The sequence below is a fragment of the Cryptomeria japonica genome, chromosome 8, assembly GCF_030272615.1.
Source record: "Cryptomeria japonica chromosome 8, Sugi_1.0, whole genome shotgun sequence".
In the NCBI taxonomy this organism is placed as follows: Eukaryota; Viridiplantae; Streptophyta; class Pinopsida; order Cupressales; family Cupressaceae; genus Cryptomeria; species Cryptomeria japonica.
In genome coordinates, this window is record NC_081412.1 from 129,361,901 (window position 1) to 129,378,464 (window position 16,564).

Consider the following 16,564-nt stretch of genomic DNA (forward strand, 5'->3'; position numbering starts at 1 on the left):
GTAATCTTGGCCATTGATTGTGAATCAATCTGAGCCATTCATTGTAAAGAGCTATCTATATAAGGCTCAGTTTTCTCATTTGTAAAGGAATAATAGCAAGAATACAACAAGAGTAGAGTAATAGATAAAAGTTCATAGATAGCAATTAATAGTTAACAATTAGAATAGAAGTTAGAATAGGAGACGGCAAAGATTGTTGCCAAGATTTTGTTGTAAAGAGCATATGATTTCATTGAAGATATGGTGAATTTGATGTGTTATTTCAACAAGTTGCATGGTCTCTACTTCTCAATTCACTTTCATGTTGTTTAGATGAATGAAAGAACTATGTGCATGATCAATGCTGAAAGTCATATCCATACCACTAGCAATTTGCTAATTGTAAGTTTGTCTTGTGTGGTCAACTGGAATCTTTAAATGAGCTTAACTTCAATTGCTATTAACAATTTGATATGCATTGCCTTGATGGTATCCTTGTTGTTGATAGTGATTTGAACATCGTGTACTTACCTTAGAAGATCGCACTAAGCTTTGTGGAGTTGTTGCTTTGCATGTCAAAGCAAGGCTTAGTCGAGTTTCACCAAAGATTGTCCATTGTTCTTACATTCTTAGGATTAGATTACAATCCCTAACCCTATCTCTTTTATCATTTTATTTTCCAAGCAAGTAGTTAGAATCTAAGTTCCCTTGGATTACTAGCAATCACATCAACCAATTGAGTTTATCCACAAGTCAAGACCCAACAATAGAAACCTTGGAGACTTCCAATTAATCACACAGTTTAGCATTTGAGAGACTTTATTCAAGAGAGGATAAGATACCTTGGTATTTTATTTTGTGTTTGATTGTGCATAAAAAACACATCAACAATTTCCAAGGGAGAGGGTATGGCAAGTAGTTTTAACAATTATAATAAGGCACTGCTTGTGGCGATGCCGGTTTTTCCCTTACCTTACAAAACATTGGAGGCAGCTAGGAGACAAAGGACACACCAAGGCCCCTCTATGGGCATAGTCTCACCACCAATGCAGCCCTTAGGGAGCCAAATGCTACGGATTACATTGGGCCACAACCCATCTTGTTTGATTGTACAACTACCATTAAAAATGGCTCCATTGCCCTCAGTGACAAGATAATTTCCTTGACTACAAATCAATCCTGGTGAAAATGGAATGATCAATCTAAAATGCCAAACTTTGAATATCATGGCAAACATAAACACCAAATCATGGATAGAATCTGGGTGTGTTAATGCTTGCAGATTGCAAAAGATGTCGATGGGCCTATCTATTAATGCCCTTGTTAAGGAGGAGACTCAAGAAACCTTGTTCCTCATCATGTCAACAATCTAGCACCAATATCTTCCATCTATTCACAAAGCTTGCAACTAAGGAAGGAACTAATTCGCAACATGTTTGCACATCAAGTAGTTTGTTTATCAAATAAAGTAATTGTAGAAGCGCCTATAGCAAATTCCGACATCCCAATTGAAAACTCGTCAATTGGAATTTCAAAGAAATAGGGTAACTATTGTGACCTAATCACGCATCACCCCATTCCAAATGGGGACCCCCTACATTTTTGGTCCTCTTGGTCTTTTGGTTGTGGTTCTTTGGGTCTTTTCACAACGGTCTCTTCAATCTCCCTAGTTCTGCAATTGTTTTGGTAAATTTTGATCATGTCTGCAAGTGTTTTGAGTAAAATTAGCTAAGTCCGAAGCTTGTTTTATCTATTTTAGAATTTTTGCCCTTTAGACTTAGATTTGAGGTCATTTTCTTAGGGTTTTGGAAAATCTGAAAGTGGCAATGGAGTCAAAACCCTTCAAGGAAGCTACCAGTGAAATTTGAGCGAATTCTAAGCACATACTATTTTTAGTAAGCTTCCCTGCATCCCGGATTGGCCTAATTTTGCATTTAAACAAACTTACTATTTTTAGCAATGTCTATTTTTAGTGTCACCCTATCCCATTTTTCCCTAATTTGATGTTTGGAAGTACTTACTATTTTTAGTAAGTCTACTTTTGGCAGGTCTATCTCAGGCAGTTGGCAAGACACCAATGGTAAAACACTCTTGAACATTCGAGTCCTAAATCCGGAAAGATGAAAAAGCAAGCAATTGATCAGAAAAATAGCTATCTGGAATCCTTTCCTGAAGTGGAAAAAGCATGAAAAATCTATCCTAAGGCAAGAAAATGTTCCTTCAATGTGAAATTCTCTTCGATCCAAAAATGGCATCAAAGTCCAAATGATGAACAAAAAAGGTATATTGCAAGGAGGAATTTCCAAACTTGACCAAAAATTCCTCACCTTGGTCAAATGGCACCCAAGCAAGAGGTGGGGCGCTAGAATCATGTTGAGGAGGAATTTCCAAAATTCCTCAAAATCCTTCCCACCTAGCAAATTGCGCCCAGGGTTGAGGTAGAGCACAAAAATGGGGTCACAGAGAAATTTCCTCCCCAAGCAAAGAATCCTTCACTTCATGCAATTTGCGCCCAAAGTCAAGAGAGAGCGCTAAAGTGATGAACAGGAGGAATTTCCTCCCAAACACAAATTTGCTCCTCCATGTGGAATTTGTGCCCAAAGTTGAGGAAGAGCGCTAAAAGGATGTTATGGAGGAATTTGCCTCCAAGTCAAAATTTCCTTCCTCCGTGAAGAAATGCATTCCAAAGGGGGTAGAGAGCGCTAGAAGTAGCTTGAAGAGGAATTTCAAAGTTTTTCAAAAAATCCTCCTTCATAGTGAAATGGTGCCCAAGCAAGAGAGAGAGCGCTAGGATGGCATCAAGGAGGAAATTTTCACAATTTCCAAAATTCCTCCTAATACAAAGCACGCTCCAAGACAAGTAGAAGATGCAAAAAACATGGTTTAGGAGGAAAATTCAAAATTCAAAAAATTTCTTCCTCAAGGTGGAAATGCACCCAAGGAGAAGAATTCCAAAGCACGGAAAAATTGGCCAAGTGAGAGAATTTTCTCTCTCCAAAACTCCAAACGAGGATTCCTCAAACATGAAAAATGATTGATTAATTGAAAAATCTCCCTTCAGGACGAGATGTGAGCAAGAATACGAAAAAAAATCCTTCAAGACAAAAATCTCTCTACAAAGGATTTTCTCTCTCCTAGAATTCTAGGCGTACACGATTCCTTCAGAGGTGGACAAAATTGTTAAAATTCTTTCAGGGAAGGAAAATCTTTCAAAATATCTTTGTGCGACCAAAATGGAAAAATTTCTGTAATTAATGAATTGGTGACATGCAAGGAGAATATTCCATATTTATGACACACAACTCGAGATTTTATGGAAGTTTCCATTTTTTGTACTCAAGACGATGGCGGGGTCCACTTGCATGGTGAGTTGTCGAAGGAAATATGATGCATTTTAATGCAATTGCCAATTTTAACCTCTCGCCAACTTAGTAGCTTGGTGGGAGACTTCTATTTAAACGGCAAATTGGAATTCATTTTGCACAACAGTTATTGGAGAAATTTGAAGCTAGAGAGAAGCAAAGAAAAGTCAGAAGTGAAGTTTAATTATTTTCCAGAAGTTCTCGTTCTTGGAGGTTTTATTTTATTCCAAGTTTGGAATCGCAGCATGGATTTCCTTCCTCAACGGATTTATTGAATTTCTTTATTACGAATCTAATGTTTATTATTTTATTTTGCAAGAATCGCGGAATCCAATAAGGCTGCGAACACCTCCCAGCAGGCGCAAATCAAGAATGAACAAAGAGGATTCCTTCCAGAATCAAAGATTATTTTGAAGTGGAAAGAGGCCAATGACACCAATCGGGGAACTTTCAGGCTGGGAGAATTCAGAAGAAGAGTTTATGGAACGTGCTCCGTCAGCCATTGCCACAAAGTTGGTCAAGAGTGGAATTGTTGCAACTGTGGGCTTCCCTCCAACCATCCAATGCCCCGAGCTGATTATGGAGTGTGCAAAGCATTACAATGCTGAAAGAAGGGCAATTTTGGCACCAAATGAGAATTTGTTTTGTGGGTATGAGAATTTAGCCATCTAAAGGCATCAGCTTGCCATGCTTGTCGAACAATAGAGAGTGTAAAATGGTGTATTGTGGTTTTCCACAACATATCATATTTGTAATTTACACACTTTATTTTAATCCTAGAGATTTGTGACAGGAAACCTCTATTTTCTCTTTCTATTTGAGTTGAATTCTGCAGGGATCCTTTTAGAAATGTTTCTTTTTTCCTAACAAATCTAAAAGTTTGGGGGAAAACACTGTAGTAGACTTACCATATAGCAATATTCATGTATACTATTTTCTTTAATGGATAAACATTTAGCAAGATTTAGATTTCTTATTGAATCTCAATTCACTATTCAAAAACTATCACATTGACGAATGCACAAAAGTGGTGTGGACTTGTAGGCAAGTGAAATGGGATTTCCATGTTGTGTACGAGTGTAGGTAAAATGCTAAACACGATTCCATGCAGCACCACTTGATTGAATCCATCATCTACAAAATTTTGTAACATGCTTTCATGATCAAGTTGATATACAAAGACCATGTTGTAGCAGTCACCAGCCAAAGGCACTTACTGGGTCCAATTTAGAGGGGCAAAAAGGGAGCTGACTTGCAGCATGGATGTATTTTCTCACCTTGGAACTTCCACAGGCATCTTGATTTTTTCAGTTCCTAAAGTGTCCTGGATAAAAAAAAATAAGCTTAAAATAATATTAAGAATCACAGACTGTACATTCACATGGTAAAAGAAACTGCTGAAATATTGCAAGCATTGACCCTTGAATTAATTTTTCAAATCAATGCTTTGTTCAATTTATAGGATAGCAGTTCATTATTTGAAATTATAGGTCATGCAAGGATATGTATATACCAATATATATTACTGGATCCTTCTAAATCCTGTACCAAATTCCAGATCTACTCCTTTTAGATTCCAACAGAATACTCTTGCAGAGCAGACCTTTGTAGGATCCAAAAATATTCTCAAGATGGATCCTTTCGAACTACACAATATGTGACAGGTGTCAGAAAAGAAATTCAAAACAAGTTGTAAGACCTATTGTCAATTTTCACTGAAATTAGCAACTCCAAGCTCAGAATGTGCAAGTTGATGGAATATGCACTGAAATAAATTTTACAAATACACCTCAACTAAAATAATTTAAATGGTTTTCTTAACATCCATAGCTAGGATTATGATCAAAATTAACAAAAGAAGAGATCCATAATATTTCAAGCAAAGTATTAAGCGAAATACAGTCTCCTGTTTTTGATATTATAAAATCAAATACAGTCTATTGTTACAGGAATGAATAAATATACAATAACAGAGCTGTGCTTGCTTCCAGCACAAAAAAAGAAAAAGTTAAGCAAAAAACTACCCAAATGATCTTACAGCTTCAATTTGTTGAAGATCTTTCATAGCCTGCTGTTTTTCTTTCTCCTTTGCAATATTCTCTTTCCGCATAGCAGAAAGCCTTTTTGTAACATTGTCCTTGTGGCGCTGCCCAAGTTCATGAGTTCGGATACTTATAGGATTGTTGGAAATAAATATCTTGCATTGATCACACCACTTGTTCCCTTGGCTCACCCAATACTGTTACAAAAACAAAATCATAAAAGAGGCATGATTAGAAAATTACTGGACTAGAATAAAATAAATGAATATCAACTAAGAGATGATAGAAGTGAACCTGATATATATAACATAAAAGGAAGTAAGCAGGCTGATCAACATTTTTATGTTAGCTACAGGTTGCTCATCTGATTTCTGTTCCCAAAACCTTGTTATCATACACTAATGTGGTTAAATGCAATGTCTGTTGTTTGTTATTCCCTCTGCAGTGTTTAACAGATCCTTCATCTGTTTTACCTTTTTTGGTCTATAAATTGTAATTGTAAAGGAAGGTATAAGGAATATTGTTTATTCTGTTATCCATCTAACGTGTCCGTGAGATTGTAGACGTGATGCTGTCCATTGCAGCCCATGCATTCTGGAATCTGTAAGTTGTGTCCTGACACCCTTAGACACAAAAATTCATGAAAAGTGGGCAAGGACAATAAATGTTCAACTAGTTTAGGCAATTTGAATGCAATCCTAAGTAAGACCCCAGCTGGAGAACTCCATACTGACGAAGTAAAAAAACCAATCTTGGGCAAGGTCAAAAATCAAAAGCTATTTTCAAATGTTTGATACTTGTGAAAGTGACAAATTACTGATAGTAGTTCTGTAATGTCCCCTACCTGATCTATTAAAATATACTAAAATTAATAGATTTTCTTCAATAAGTTATTAGCAAGTGCTCGTCTATTTTCCTCGTTAGCTGATTAATTTCATTATTCATAGTTCTTAATATAGATATCAAACCCTGCTACTACTTCAGTTTTAAGGGAGAAGGGTTCACATATGTTACCAAAGCGCTTAGAGACCAACTACAATAGGTTCCCTCAAAGTTTATAGATCCAAGCCCTTACCTATCTTGGGTCTATACCCTCAAGGCTTATGGGTCGCTGATCCCCACCCTATCTTGGGACTTAACCTATTGCTTGGATTTAGACTGCCCCTCTTTGGAACATCTCAATCCCATCTTAAATACGGAAAGTAATAACATGATTTAGACTATAAGTATATATATTTCTTATGTATTATGAATATATATATGAAATTAAGTATGACTGTCATACATATTGCAGTCCATATTAGCATTACTATTAATTCTGCATAAGAACATTATTGGGCTTCATATATTAAGCATACTTATTAAACACATCCCCATGCATACCACCAAGAACAAGGATGTTACTGCCTGTAACTTAATAACAGTTCTGATCTGATCTGATCCATGGTGATCTTACTAGACGCTTTTGATTCCTTTCCTTTATATCTCTCAATGTGAGGGAGAGGTCACACCTATTCATCATGTATGCCCTTTGGCAAGAGACACACCCTTTCACCATTCCCTTTGATAGAGTGCAACTCTTCATTATTTCTGCCCTTTGAAAGGGACACAACCTCTCATAATCAGATCTGCACTTATTATTTACATCAGATCTGCACTTCTCATTTCCAAATTATCCCCCCTCTCAAATGAGGTTCTCTTCTCCCTTTTATATCTCATTGTTGAGGGAGTCACAACTTTTCCTTTCATGTCTTTTGACTTTTCATTAACTTAATTAATTTTTAATTAATCATATTTAATTATATTTAATTATATTATTTTATATTTTAATTTAATTTTAAATATTTTAATTTTATTATTATCATTTATTATTAAATTTTATTTCTCAGTGGGGACATTACAAGTTCAACACATTCAAGAAACAACCAAGGCAAAAGCTACAACACCTTATTGCATTGGTTCAAACTCTACTGCCATAGAAAGATTGTCACCTCATAATGGCAAAGAAGAAGCATTTCACCAATAGAAAATTGCCAAACAAAAAAAATATCAGATAGTTTGGCATTATGCAAAATTTTGTCACATCGATGTCTAAATATCAAAATAATGTTTGCCCTTATATTGAAAAACTAGAGCAACAAATAAGACCATTTTAAAATAGTAATACTAATGTTAACCATGGTGGAATAAACAAGAAGAACACCAAAAGAATCTATACACCAGCAAGAAACATAGCAACAAGAATCACAATTCCAGAGAGGCATTCTAATCAGCATTCACAAAATCACTAAAATAATTGCTCATATCCCAAATAGGGCAATCCTAGTCATTTCCAGTACCAATTAATATCATTCCAATGAGAATTTGATTTAGCCAAAAAAAATCAACAACCTGATTTCCTTCCCTTCTAGTATGGTTCCAATTAACAACACAAAAATGAAAAATCGTGAATGAGAATGTTGAGTCTTTCTTACATTCATTCAACTACCACTGCTTGAAGTGAGAGAACTTTCTTTTGAAATGATCAGCCAAGAGCTTAGCGAATGGCCATAACTTCTACAAATTTATTAGAACCAACACGAAGACTAACTACAACTCAGAGCTTAACTCTACCAATATGATCGCCACAAAAACCTCCCGTACCAGCATTTCTAGGATTGTCCTTTGACGCAACATCAACGTTAATTTTAACCAAGCTAGGAACAGGGAGTTTCCACTTCAAAAGTTGATAATCCTAAGGGTTATTACTAGAAGAGGCAAAAGAAGATGAGATTACAAGAATACCAAGTCTCATTAAATATCTGAATCGCCACCAAGAACTTGGTTGATAATATTGAATACAAACTTGACAGGTTTCTTTTAGATTGGTCATTATTCTCCCCCAAACCTAACTTATATGCTTTATTGTACCATTAAAAATCCTTTGATTTTGCTCCCACCAAATATTCCAACAACTCATACCAAGACCAATATCATGGAAAAGATTGTGGGCTTTTATCTTCAAAGAAGGTCATGGTTGATTCACAAAAGAGTGTTGGATAGACTAAAAATTATTCCAAGAAATTCCCAACAATTCACACCATAAACGATGAAGAAAAAGAGGCAAGCGCGGAATCTAAAAGATGTATACTAGACTCTATCTTGAAGGCAAAAAATACATTTATTTGGACCAAAAACCCTCTTTTACGAATATTATCCTGGTTAAGAAATTAATCTTAAGTTGCAAGCCACATGAAAGCTTTAACCTTAAGCCAACATTAGGATACTATACCCTTTTCCAAAGCCTAGAGTTTTCAACTTCCAAGTTATCTTCCATAAGAGTTTTATAACTAGCTTGCACAACGTAAATCCCAAAATCTTTCCCAAAATCTTTCAATCCCCATCCAAGGAAATTTGAATATCTACTAGTGTACTGAAAATGACATCCAATTTGGAACAAAGTGCATAATTTGACTCACTGATAACAAATTGAGCTGCATGCCCAAAACATAGTATACATTGAGGAAAATAAGAGATTTCCCTCCAACAGTTATCTAAATATTGCCTTTGCCGACAACTATATACTCCTCACCACCGTTGAAAATCACTAAATCTGAACAAGCTGTATAGTCACTGAACCAATCCAACCTGTGTGTAAAATGTTAGATACTCCAAAATCAATGTACCACATAAAAGACTTGGAGTGATATGCTGATCATTTGGCCATAGAAGCCTTTAATGGAGCTCCTCATTGGTTGGATTTTTGATCAGCCAACCTCTTTCTGCAATGCTTCTTCATGTGACCAAGTTTATGACAATAATGACATGTGATAGCCTACAAATACTTCGAAGTATCTTTATTTTATCCTTGACCTTTCTTATAAGGTTACTTGCCTTTTCCCTTGTTCTTGGGTTCAAAGGCTTGTTCTACTCTCACTAAATCACTACTTCATATGTCCTACTGCAAGAGTTTGTTGCACAATTCATCGAACTCTAGGTCAACGCTGGTAGATGTGATGTTGAGTGTTTCTATGAAATGCTCATATGACCATGGTAAGTTTTTCAGTGTTATAACCACCATATCTTCTTCCATCGTGCAACCAATAGCAACTAACTAATCACGAATGTCTTTAATCTTCATCAAATGATCTTGCAAAGGCATCTTCTCATCCATAATGATTGAGAACAACATATTCTTTAGGAAGAAGGCCTTGCCTTCATCTCATGTCTCATTCAGATCAAGCAGGTGTTTCCAAATCTCTAAAGAAGATGTGCTTGAAGGAATCTTCAAAAGCATTTCATTTATAAATGATAATTTAATGAGCATAACTACTTCACAATTACGCTCATCGAACTTGTCCTGGTCTTTTCCTGCAACTATTGCTCAGGTGTTAGTCCCGAGGATGATTTAATCAAGGCACCTATATTCAAAGATCATGAGCATCCTTTGTTTCTAGGTGTTGAAATTTTTGCTAGTTAACCTCAAGCTGCCTTCCAACATTATGTTGGTCAATGAAGCCATCCCTCCCACAATACAAAAACACCTAATGTTAGACTTGTAGGTCACAACCTAGTTGACACCAGAGCCATGATTTTATTTTATAAAAAATCGTCAAAAACTACAATTGGGCAGAAAAACCATGATTTTATTAAAAAATCGGCAAAAACTTACAAAACAATTCTGGAAAAAATTGGAAACTTGGCTAAAACCGTAGCCGTCCAAAAAAAATGGCAAAGAAATGACAATATCTTGATGCCAAACCCTACATGCTATTGTACCCATGATTTTTGTAAAAAACTCCTTCAAAAAATTGTATAGATTTGTCATTGGAGGCCAAGTTAAACAATGCAAGCTTTTGCAGATTAAAAACACAAAAAAAATCGACAGGAGTGAAAAAACCCATCAATCACCAGCTAATGCAATCACGTGAATTTTTTTTATTTCTGTGAAAAAACCAATCACAAAACTTCCAGAAAAGAATAACTCGCGATTTCTTCACAAAATGATGCAAATCTGCAAACAATCTAGTTGCGTTTGGCAGCAGTAAAAAGCCACAATTTCCACTGATAGACTAGCTCGATTTCACAAGAAAGACTTCCACGAATTTCAAATAGGTAAATTTCCGATTTCCCAAACACAAACCCACAATTATATTTGATTTTTTCACAAGAATCAAGGCACATTTTATTCAACAAACATAATCCATGAATTTTGAAACAAAATCTGCCAAAAAATTGCAAAAAAAAGCCCACGAATTTTGTAAAAACCCTTGTACGAATCCATACAGCTTCATTTGGTAAATTCCCTACCACAAACACAAATACCCAATTGCATTCACCAATCCCGAGGTTTATTCCAAACCCAAGCTCTGATTTGATACTACAAAAACTAAAAGTAATGACAAAGAGAATCATTACCAAGATATTCAATATTAACAAATGAGCGAAAGTCTCCTTAAATAAGAGTTGCAAACAATTTATTTGTGAAGGATAAGATCAACAACTAAGAAAAGCAAATGACAACTAAAAGAATAAACCAAATATTCCAATATAATTTTAGTATTATAAGCCATCATCCTTTGGACGTAAAAATACTATTTGTTTTCTAATGCTAGCAACAAATGAGTTCAAATCAGACCAAAAATGGTAAATGTGCCCAAGATCTAACGGTTGCTTGCAAAATAGTGTAGATCAGCCCATTCTCCTCATCAATCCCAAACTGATTGCAAACAATGTGTTCCATCTTTTTGAACATGCTCTAATCTAAAAGTTTATGGGAATTAAAGTCACGTTTTTCTTGGAGACTCAAGTTTGTCAAACTTGGCAACACGAGGGGGACATGGAGATTATCCTTGGTTGTGGCGGATTATGTTTTGTAGTTTTTTCAAAAATGGTCTATCAAAATATAGCCTTCAAAGGAATGACTTATTTTTGCATCAATCCAAATTATTCATCAACCAGCATGTGGATTTTGATCCTTTGGAAGAGCTCCCTTCTAGAATACTTGTCTATATTTCTCTTCTTTGGCTACCAATGGAGTTCCAGAGACATGAAATTATTTACTCCATTGTTGTGGTCCTTAGGAAAACCCATGGGTTCCTCTCATCTCATAATGGAAAGGAAGGTAACTACATGTGCCCATATTTTTGTTCAAATTGATCTCAATAAGCCTCTATCTAATGCTTTAGAGATTAGATTGGGGAATATGCAATGGATTCAACATTTATATTACAAAGCCCTTTCATTCCCCTACTATGATTATCATGCTTACGGTCACTTACAAAGAGATTACCCTTAAAGGGTTACAGCTCCCTCTTATTATTTAGAGTAAAATTCAGAAACTAGAGCTAAAGCAAAAGGAAAAGCCCTAACCCATGCTAATGAACTACATCAAAACAACTTCATGCTCGTGAAAACCTACAATAGAGAAAAGCCACCAAATCACTAGAAAGGAAATTTATCAGTATGAAACTTCAATAATAGATTCAATGTCCTAGAAAATTTTGAAGAACTTGGACATGCTTGACTAAGTACCCCCAATAGACGAAGACTCGAATCTAGACTATCCAATTGAATCTCCTAACCTAGCCAGAAACTAATGATGTTCTTAGAATGCAGGTGCCCCCAAATGTCAATATTCCTACCTCTCTCTACTGCGTTTTTTATTGTGAACTTCTCATCCTCTTCCTCGTGCTCCACTACCAAATATGGTTTTAAATTTTCTTCACATTGGTTCACAACCATTTAGCTAACACGTTTGCAATTGTTAGGAATTTCAGTTATCCTTCCTCACTTTAGACATTAAATTTGATAGGAGTGAATGGGGTATGCTATCACTCTCACTATCCATCAAAAACATTTTTTTACATGGCTGTTATAATGTTAGCAACATGAACATTTTTGATAATAACAATGATATATTCTAACAATTGGAGTATTAAATCATCATAATCAAGATCAAGCATAGCTACACAAACTCTAGTCTTAGCAACAGTTTCTAAAATTCTTATTCTCTTCAAAAAAAAAGAATGTCTAGTATCATCCAAACCGTGGAAACTCTATACAATCAATTTAAATACTTCCATTATTATGTCATCATTGTAAAGAATTTCAAGACCAGCAATTCTTGTATGTTCACTAATGCAAGAAGTGATGCAACTCTTCACCTAGATATCTCATAAGCTTGGGCTTAACCAACAAATTCACAGTCAAAACCATAGCAATTTTCATCTCCATAGACTCGAGTTGATCTATCAATGAAAAAATACTTTCCAATATATCCAGAATACATAGAAAATCATCCTCTAATAGAGGCTAGTTTTCAAGTTTCTTTCCTACACAAAAGATTATCAATTGTAAATCCATGATTCACAAGAAAGTGTAGTCAAAGCTCAAGATATGATACTGCTGAAAATTGATTTGTAGTCACCGAGTAGTACCAAAAAACCATTTGAACTAATGAATAACCACTGGCATTCAATTGATGCAAATTATTTCACTTGGAAGCAAATAAAATCTGATTCTGCATCAATTGTTAGAGATCAAAAAGGTTTCCTCAAACAAGATCTCTAAAGCTAGGAGAAAAAGAGATCAAGAGAAGTTTAAGATGATCGGAGAACCCTTGGAGAATCTAGTGTGTCATTCAAACATTAGATGGTCAATTCTTTACTCCCCATAAATAATTGTTATTTCATGGAACACTAATGGTTTGGGCAGCACCACTCATCAAAAAGTTGTTTGGAACCTTATTTGGGAGCATAAGCCTAATATCATTTTTCTCCAAGAAATGAAACTCTCTATTGATGAAATGGCTTCCCTCTCCTCTTAAGATTTGGAAGGGCAGTCAATGCCAATTTATTGGAGCTTAGGGATTTGTAGAAGGCCTTATTTGTTTATGGGATCCTCGCCAACTTACTACTCTTTGCATAGCTGGCACACATTCCATCTCCTTTATGAGCTCCTACATTGATTCAAGTGGCTCCATTTTCCTCACTAATGTCTATGTTCCTATAGATTTCTAAGGTAAAATCCTTCTTTTATCTCATGTTAGAATTGTTTGCTCATATTTCCCTTCTCCTTGGATTGTGCTAGGGAACCTCAATGCTACACACAGTTTCAATCAAAAGTAAAGCGGTTCTATTTCAATCCTCCTTCCTTCCTACCAAGAGAAAATTTGTCATTTTTTTAATCTTGTTGATGTTAAACCTAAAATCTAGCCTTTTTTTACTTAGAATAAGGTGTAGGTTGAACTCCATCTCAAAGGGTCTTGATAGATTTTTAGTCTCTAATTGTTGCTCTAGTGATTCTTTGGTCTCCTCTAATATTCTACATTAGAAAGGATCATATCAATAGCCTATCAAGTTTTCTTCCTTCTTCTCTCACTTGAAAAAGCCCCCTTTCAAGCTTTGATTAAGGCGGCTCAAAGATCACACGATTCACAAAACATTGTTGCCTAGTGGTCAAAGAGGAAGTCTCCTTTTCGTATTATTATGTATTCCTTCTTTAAAAGACTTCAATTCATGAAGTTCAATCTCAATTAGTGGAACAAAGCTTTTCTTGGAAACATTTTTGAGAAAAAGAAACAAATCTAAGAGAAAGAAGATGACATTTCAAATCAAGGAAGTTGGTATCACAAACAATCATCTTCTTAGGGAATCATTTCTCTCCAAAGAGCTTAATGAATGGCTCTTACAAGTGGAGATATACTAGAAACAGAAATCTAAAATTGATTAGTTGCAAATGGAAGATAGCAATATCTCCTTTTTTCATAATGCAGATATCTACTGTCATCTCAACACAAGGAAATCAACTACCTTCGCAAGGAAGTGGTCAAACATTTTTCTTCACTCTTCTATTAGAGTGGCCCCCAAGCATGGGGGAAGAGCAAATCATTTTAAATTGTCTACTTCCTCTAGCCTTTGGAGATATGAACAACTTAAGTATGAGTCCCATCTTTCTTCAAGAGCTCAAACTTGTGTCTCAAATGAAGAGGAAAAATCTTGGCCCAAATGGTTTTCCCATTGAATTCTTTCAATAATATTGACACCTCTTGAAGCTCAATCTTTTAAAGGTGGTTCACAAGTCCTCGACTAATAAGAAAATGTTGAAAGTGATTAATAACACCTTTTAGCCTGGGGTTCATCCCACAATGTATTGGTTAAGGTGTGGCATTGTTACTGGTGCCACCGAGGTTCAAATCCCACTAGGCTCTTGTGAGCGCAGCACTATGCCTTCACTATTCTAGTGGGCTCGCGCCTTCGCTGTTCTAGTGGGCTCGCGATTGTGAACCGTCACGGTGTTAATGCCGCTATCAAGGTGGTTCCCACTCTATTACCGACAAAAAAAACACCTTTTGGCCTTGATTCCTAAGAAAAAGGAGGCTAGCTCTTTTGATTTGTTCCACCCTATTGCTCTATACAATGTCACCTATAAAATCATTATCAAACTCATTGCAGGTCGTCTAAAGTAGATTTTGGCTTCTCCCATCTCACCTAAGTAGGATAAATTTTGTGAAGGGTAGCCGAATCCTTGATGGTACTTGTTATCACAAAAGCTCGCACCCTTGTTGAGCCATCAACCCAACAACCTTGTGAAACATGGAAACAACCCCAAAGTGTGGGACCTTGCGCAAGGGGGTTGAATCTCCAGAGAAGGCCGGCTTCCTTCTCAATCCAGGTGCAGGTGTTGAACCAACTCGACACTATAAAACTAATTCCTACGCCTACCTAAACAACTTGCAGAGGTAAAGGGAAGAGAGAATGCTGGAAATAGAAGGAGGTGATGCACCAAGAAGAGATTGTTCCTCTCCCTACCCGAAATGGCACAAGGAATCAATTGAAATGCCCAAGAGATGCACAAACTTCAATTGCATGAGTGACCCAAACGCATGTGGAGGTTAGGATTTTCAAAGTGTCAAGAGAGGAGAAGGATTCCCACAAGTCACACTCAGAAAACAAGTTAACACAACATACATGTGAAAGAAAACCACAAACATACACTTATAATGGAGGTAAGAACACATACACAGCATGCATAAGTTAAAGTAAGGCAAGAATGGTAGTTTCAATTCATTCAAAGGCCAAAGGCCAAACTTACAGTTGCAGAAATGCAAAATAATTACAAGTATTTAAGAGAAGAGGAGCATAAGAAAGCTCAAGCCAGCAGGGAGAGAACCCTTTACAATGAGGCATAACGGCCTTTATATAGAAAAAATGGTTACAAGGGTGATCATGACCCCTGCATGTCAGTCTGGAAGTGCAGGGAAGTGCATGCACTTGACTTGTACATGCAAGCAACCTAGTCATACCCACAAGGGGCAATTCTATGAAGGTGGATTGACTAACCTTCCAAAGTCAGACATGACATAAGTCACCAAGCCAAAACATTTAGTGCACCCTTGTGGCTCCACAAAAGAAAGTACACAAGTCACCAAAACTGTCGGAGCATTAAAAGCCTTGAGTGTCGATCATGCCATCCCAAAGTGTCGCCAGTTGGAAGGAAGTCCGGAGGCTTCGGAAGCTCGGACTCCCGAAGTGAGGAAGACAAGGGAAGGACCAAGGAACTCCGGAACCCCGAGGTTCCGGAGTTCCGAAGAACTTCAAAAAGGCTAAGGAAAGAACTTCGGAACCACGAGGTTCCGGAGTTCCGGGATAGAGAGAGTAAGAGAAGAAAAGGAACTCCGGAACCTCAGGGTTCCGGAGTTTCAAAGAGAAGGGGAGGCGAGGAAGAGAACTTCGGAACCTCGAGGTTTCGGAGTTCTGAAGAAAAGAAGGAAGAAGGGCTAGGAGGGAGCTTCGGAACCTCGGGGTTTCGAAGTTCCGAGGAAGGCAAGGGAAGGGAACTTCGGGGTTCCGGAGTTCTGGGGAACTGCACAAAGGAACTTCAGAACCTCGAGTTTCCGGAATTCCGGGAAAGGGGAGAAGAAAAGAAGGAACTTCGGAACCTCGAGATTCCAGAGTTCCGGAGGAGGGGGGAGAAGGGCTAAGGAGAGGAGGGACTAAGCTAGGGAAGGAACTTCAGAACCTCGGGGTTCCGGAGTTCTAGAGAAGGGAAGGGGAAGGGAGAAGAACTTCGAAACCTCGGGGTTCCGGAGTCCCGGAGAAACTGGAGAAAAGCTAAGGGAAGGAAGGGAACTTCGGAACCTCGGGGTTCCGGAGTTCTGGAGCAGGAAAGAAGCGGCTAAGGCAAAGAACTTCAGAACCT

The 16,564-nt window shown here is 36.9% G+C and overlaps 1 protein-coding gene across 1 annotated transcript in view; it reads right to left on the bottom strand.

Annotated features, from left to right (window-relative positions):
- Positions 1-16,564, bottom strand: part of LOC131041625 (zinc finger protein ZOP1) — a 78,791-nt gene that overhangs the window by 35,915 nt on the left and 26,312 nt on the right. Inside the window, exon 2 of the mRNA XM_057974763.2 lies at positions 5,380-5,580. Within this exon, the coding sequence (XP_057830746.1) occupies positions 5,380-5,580 (201 nt within the window). The remainder of the gene's footprint in view (positions 1-5,379; positions 5,581-16,564) is intronic.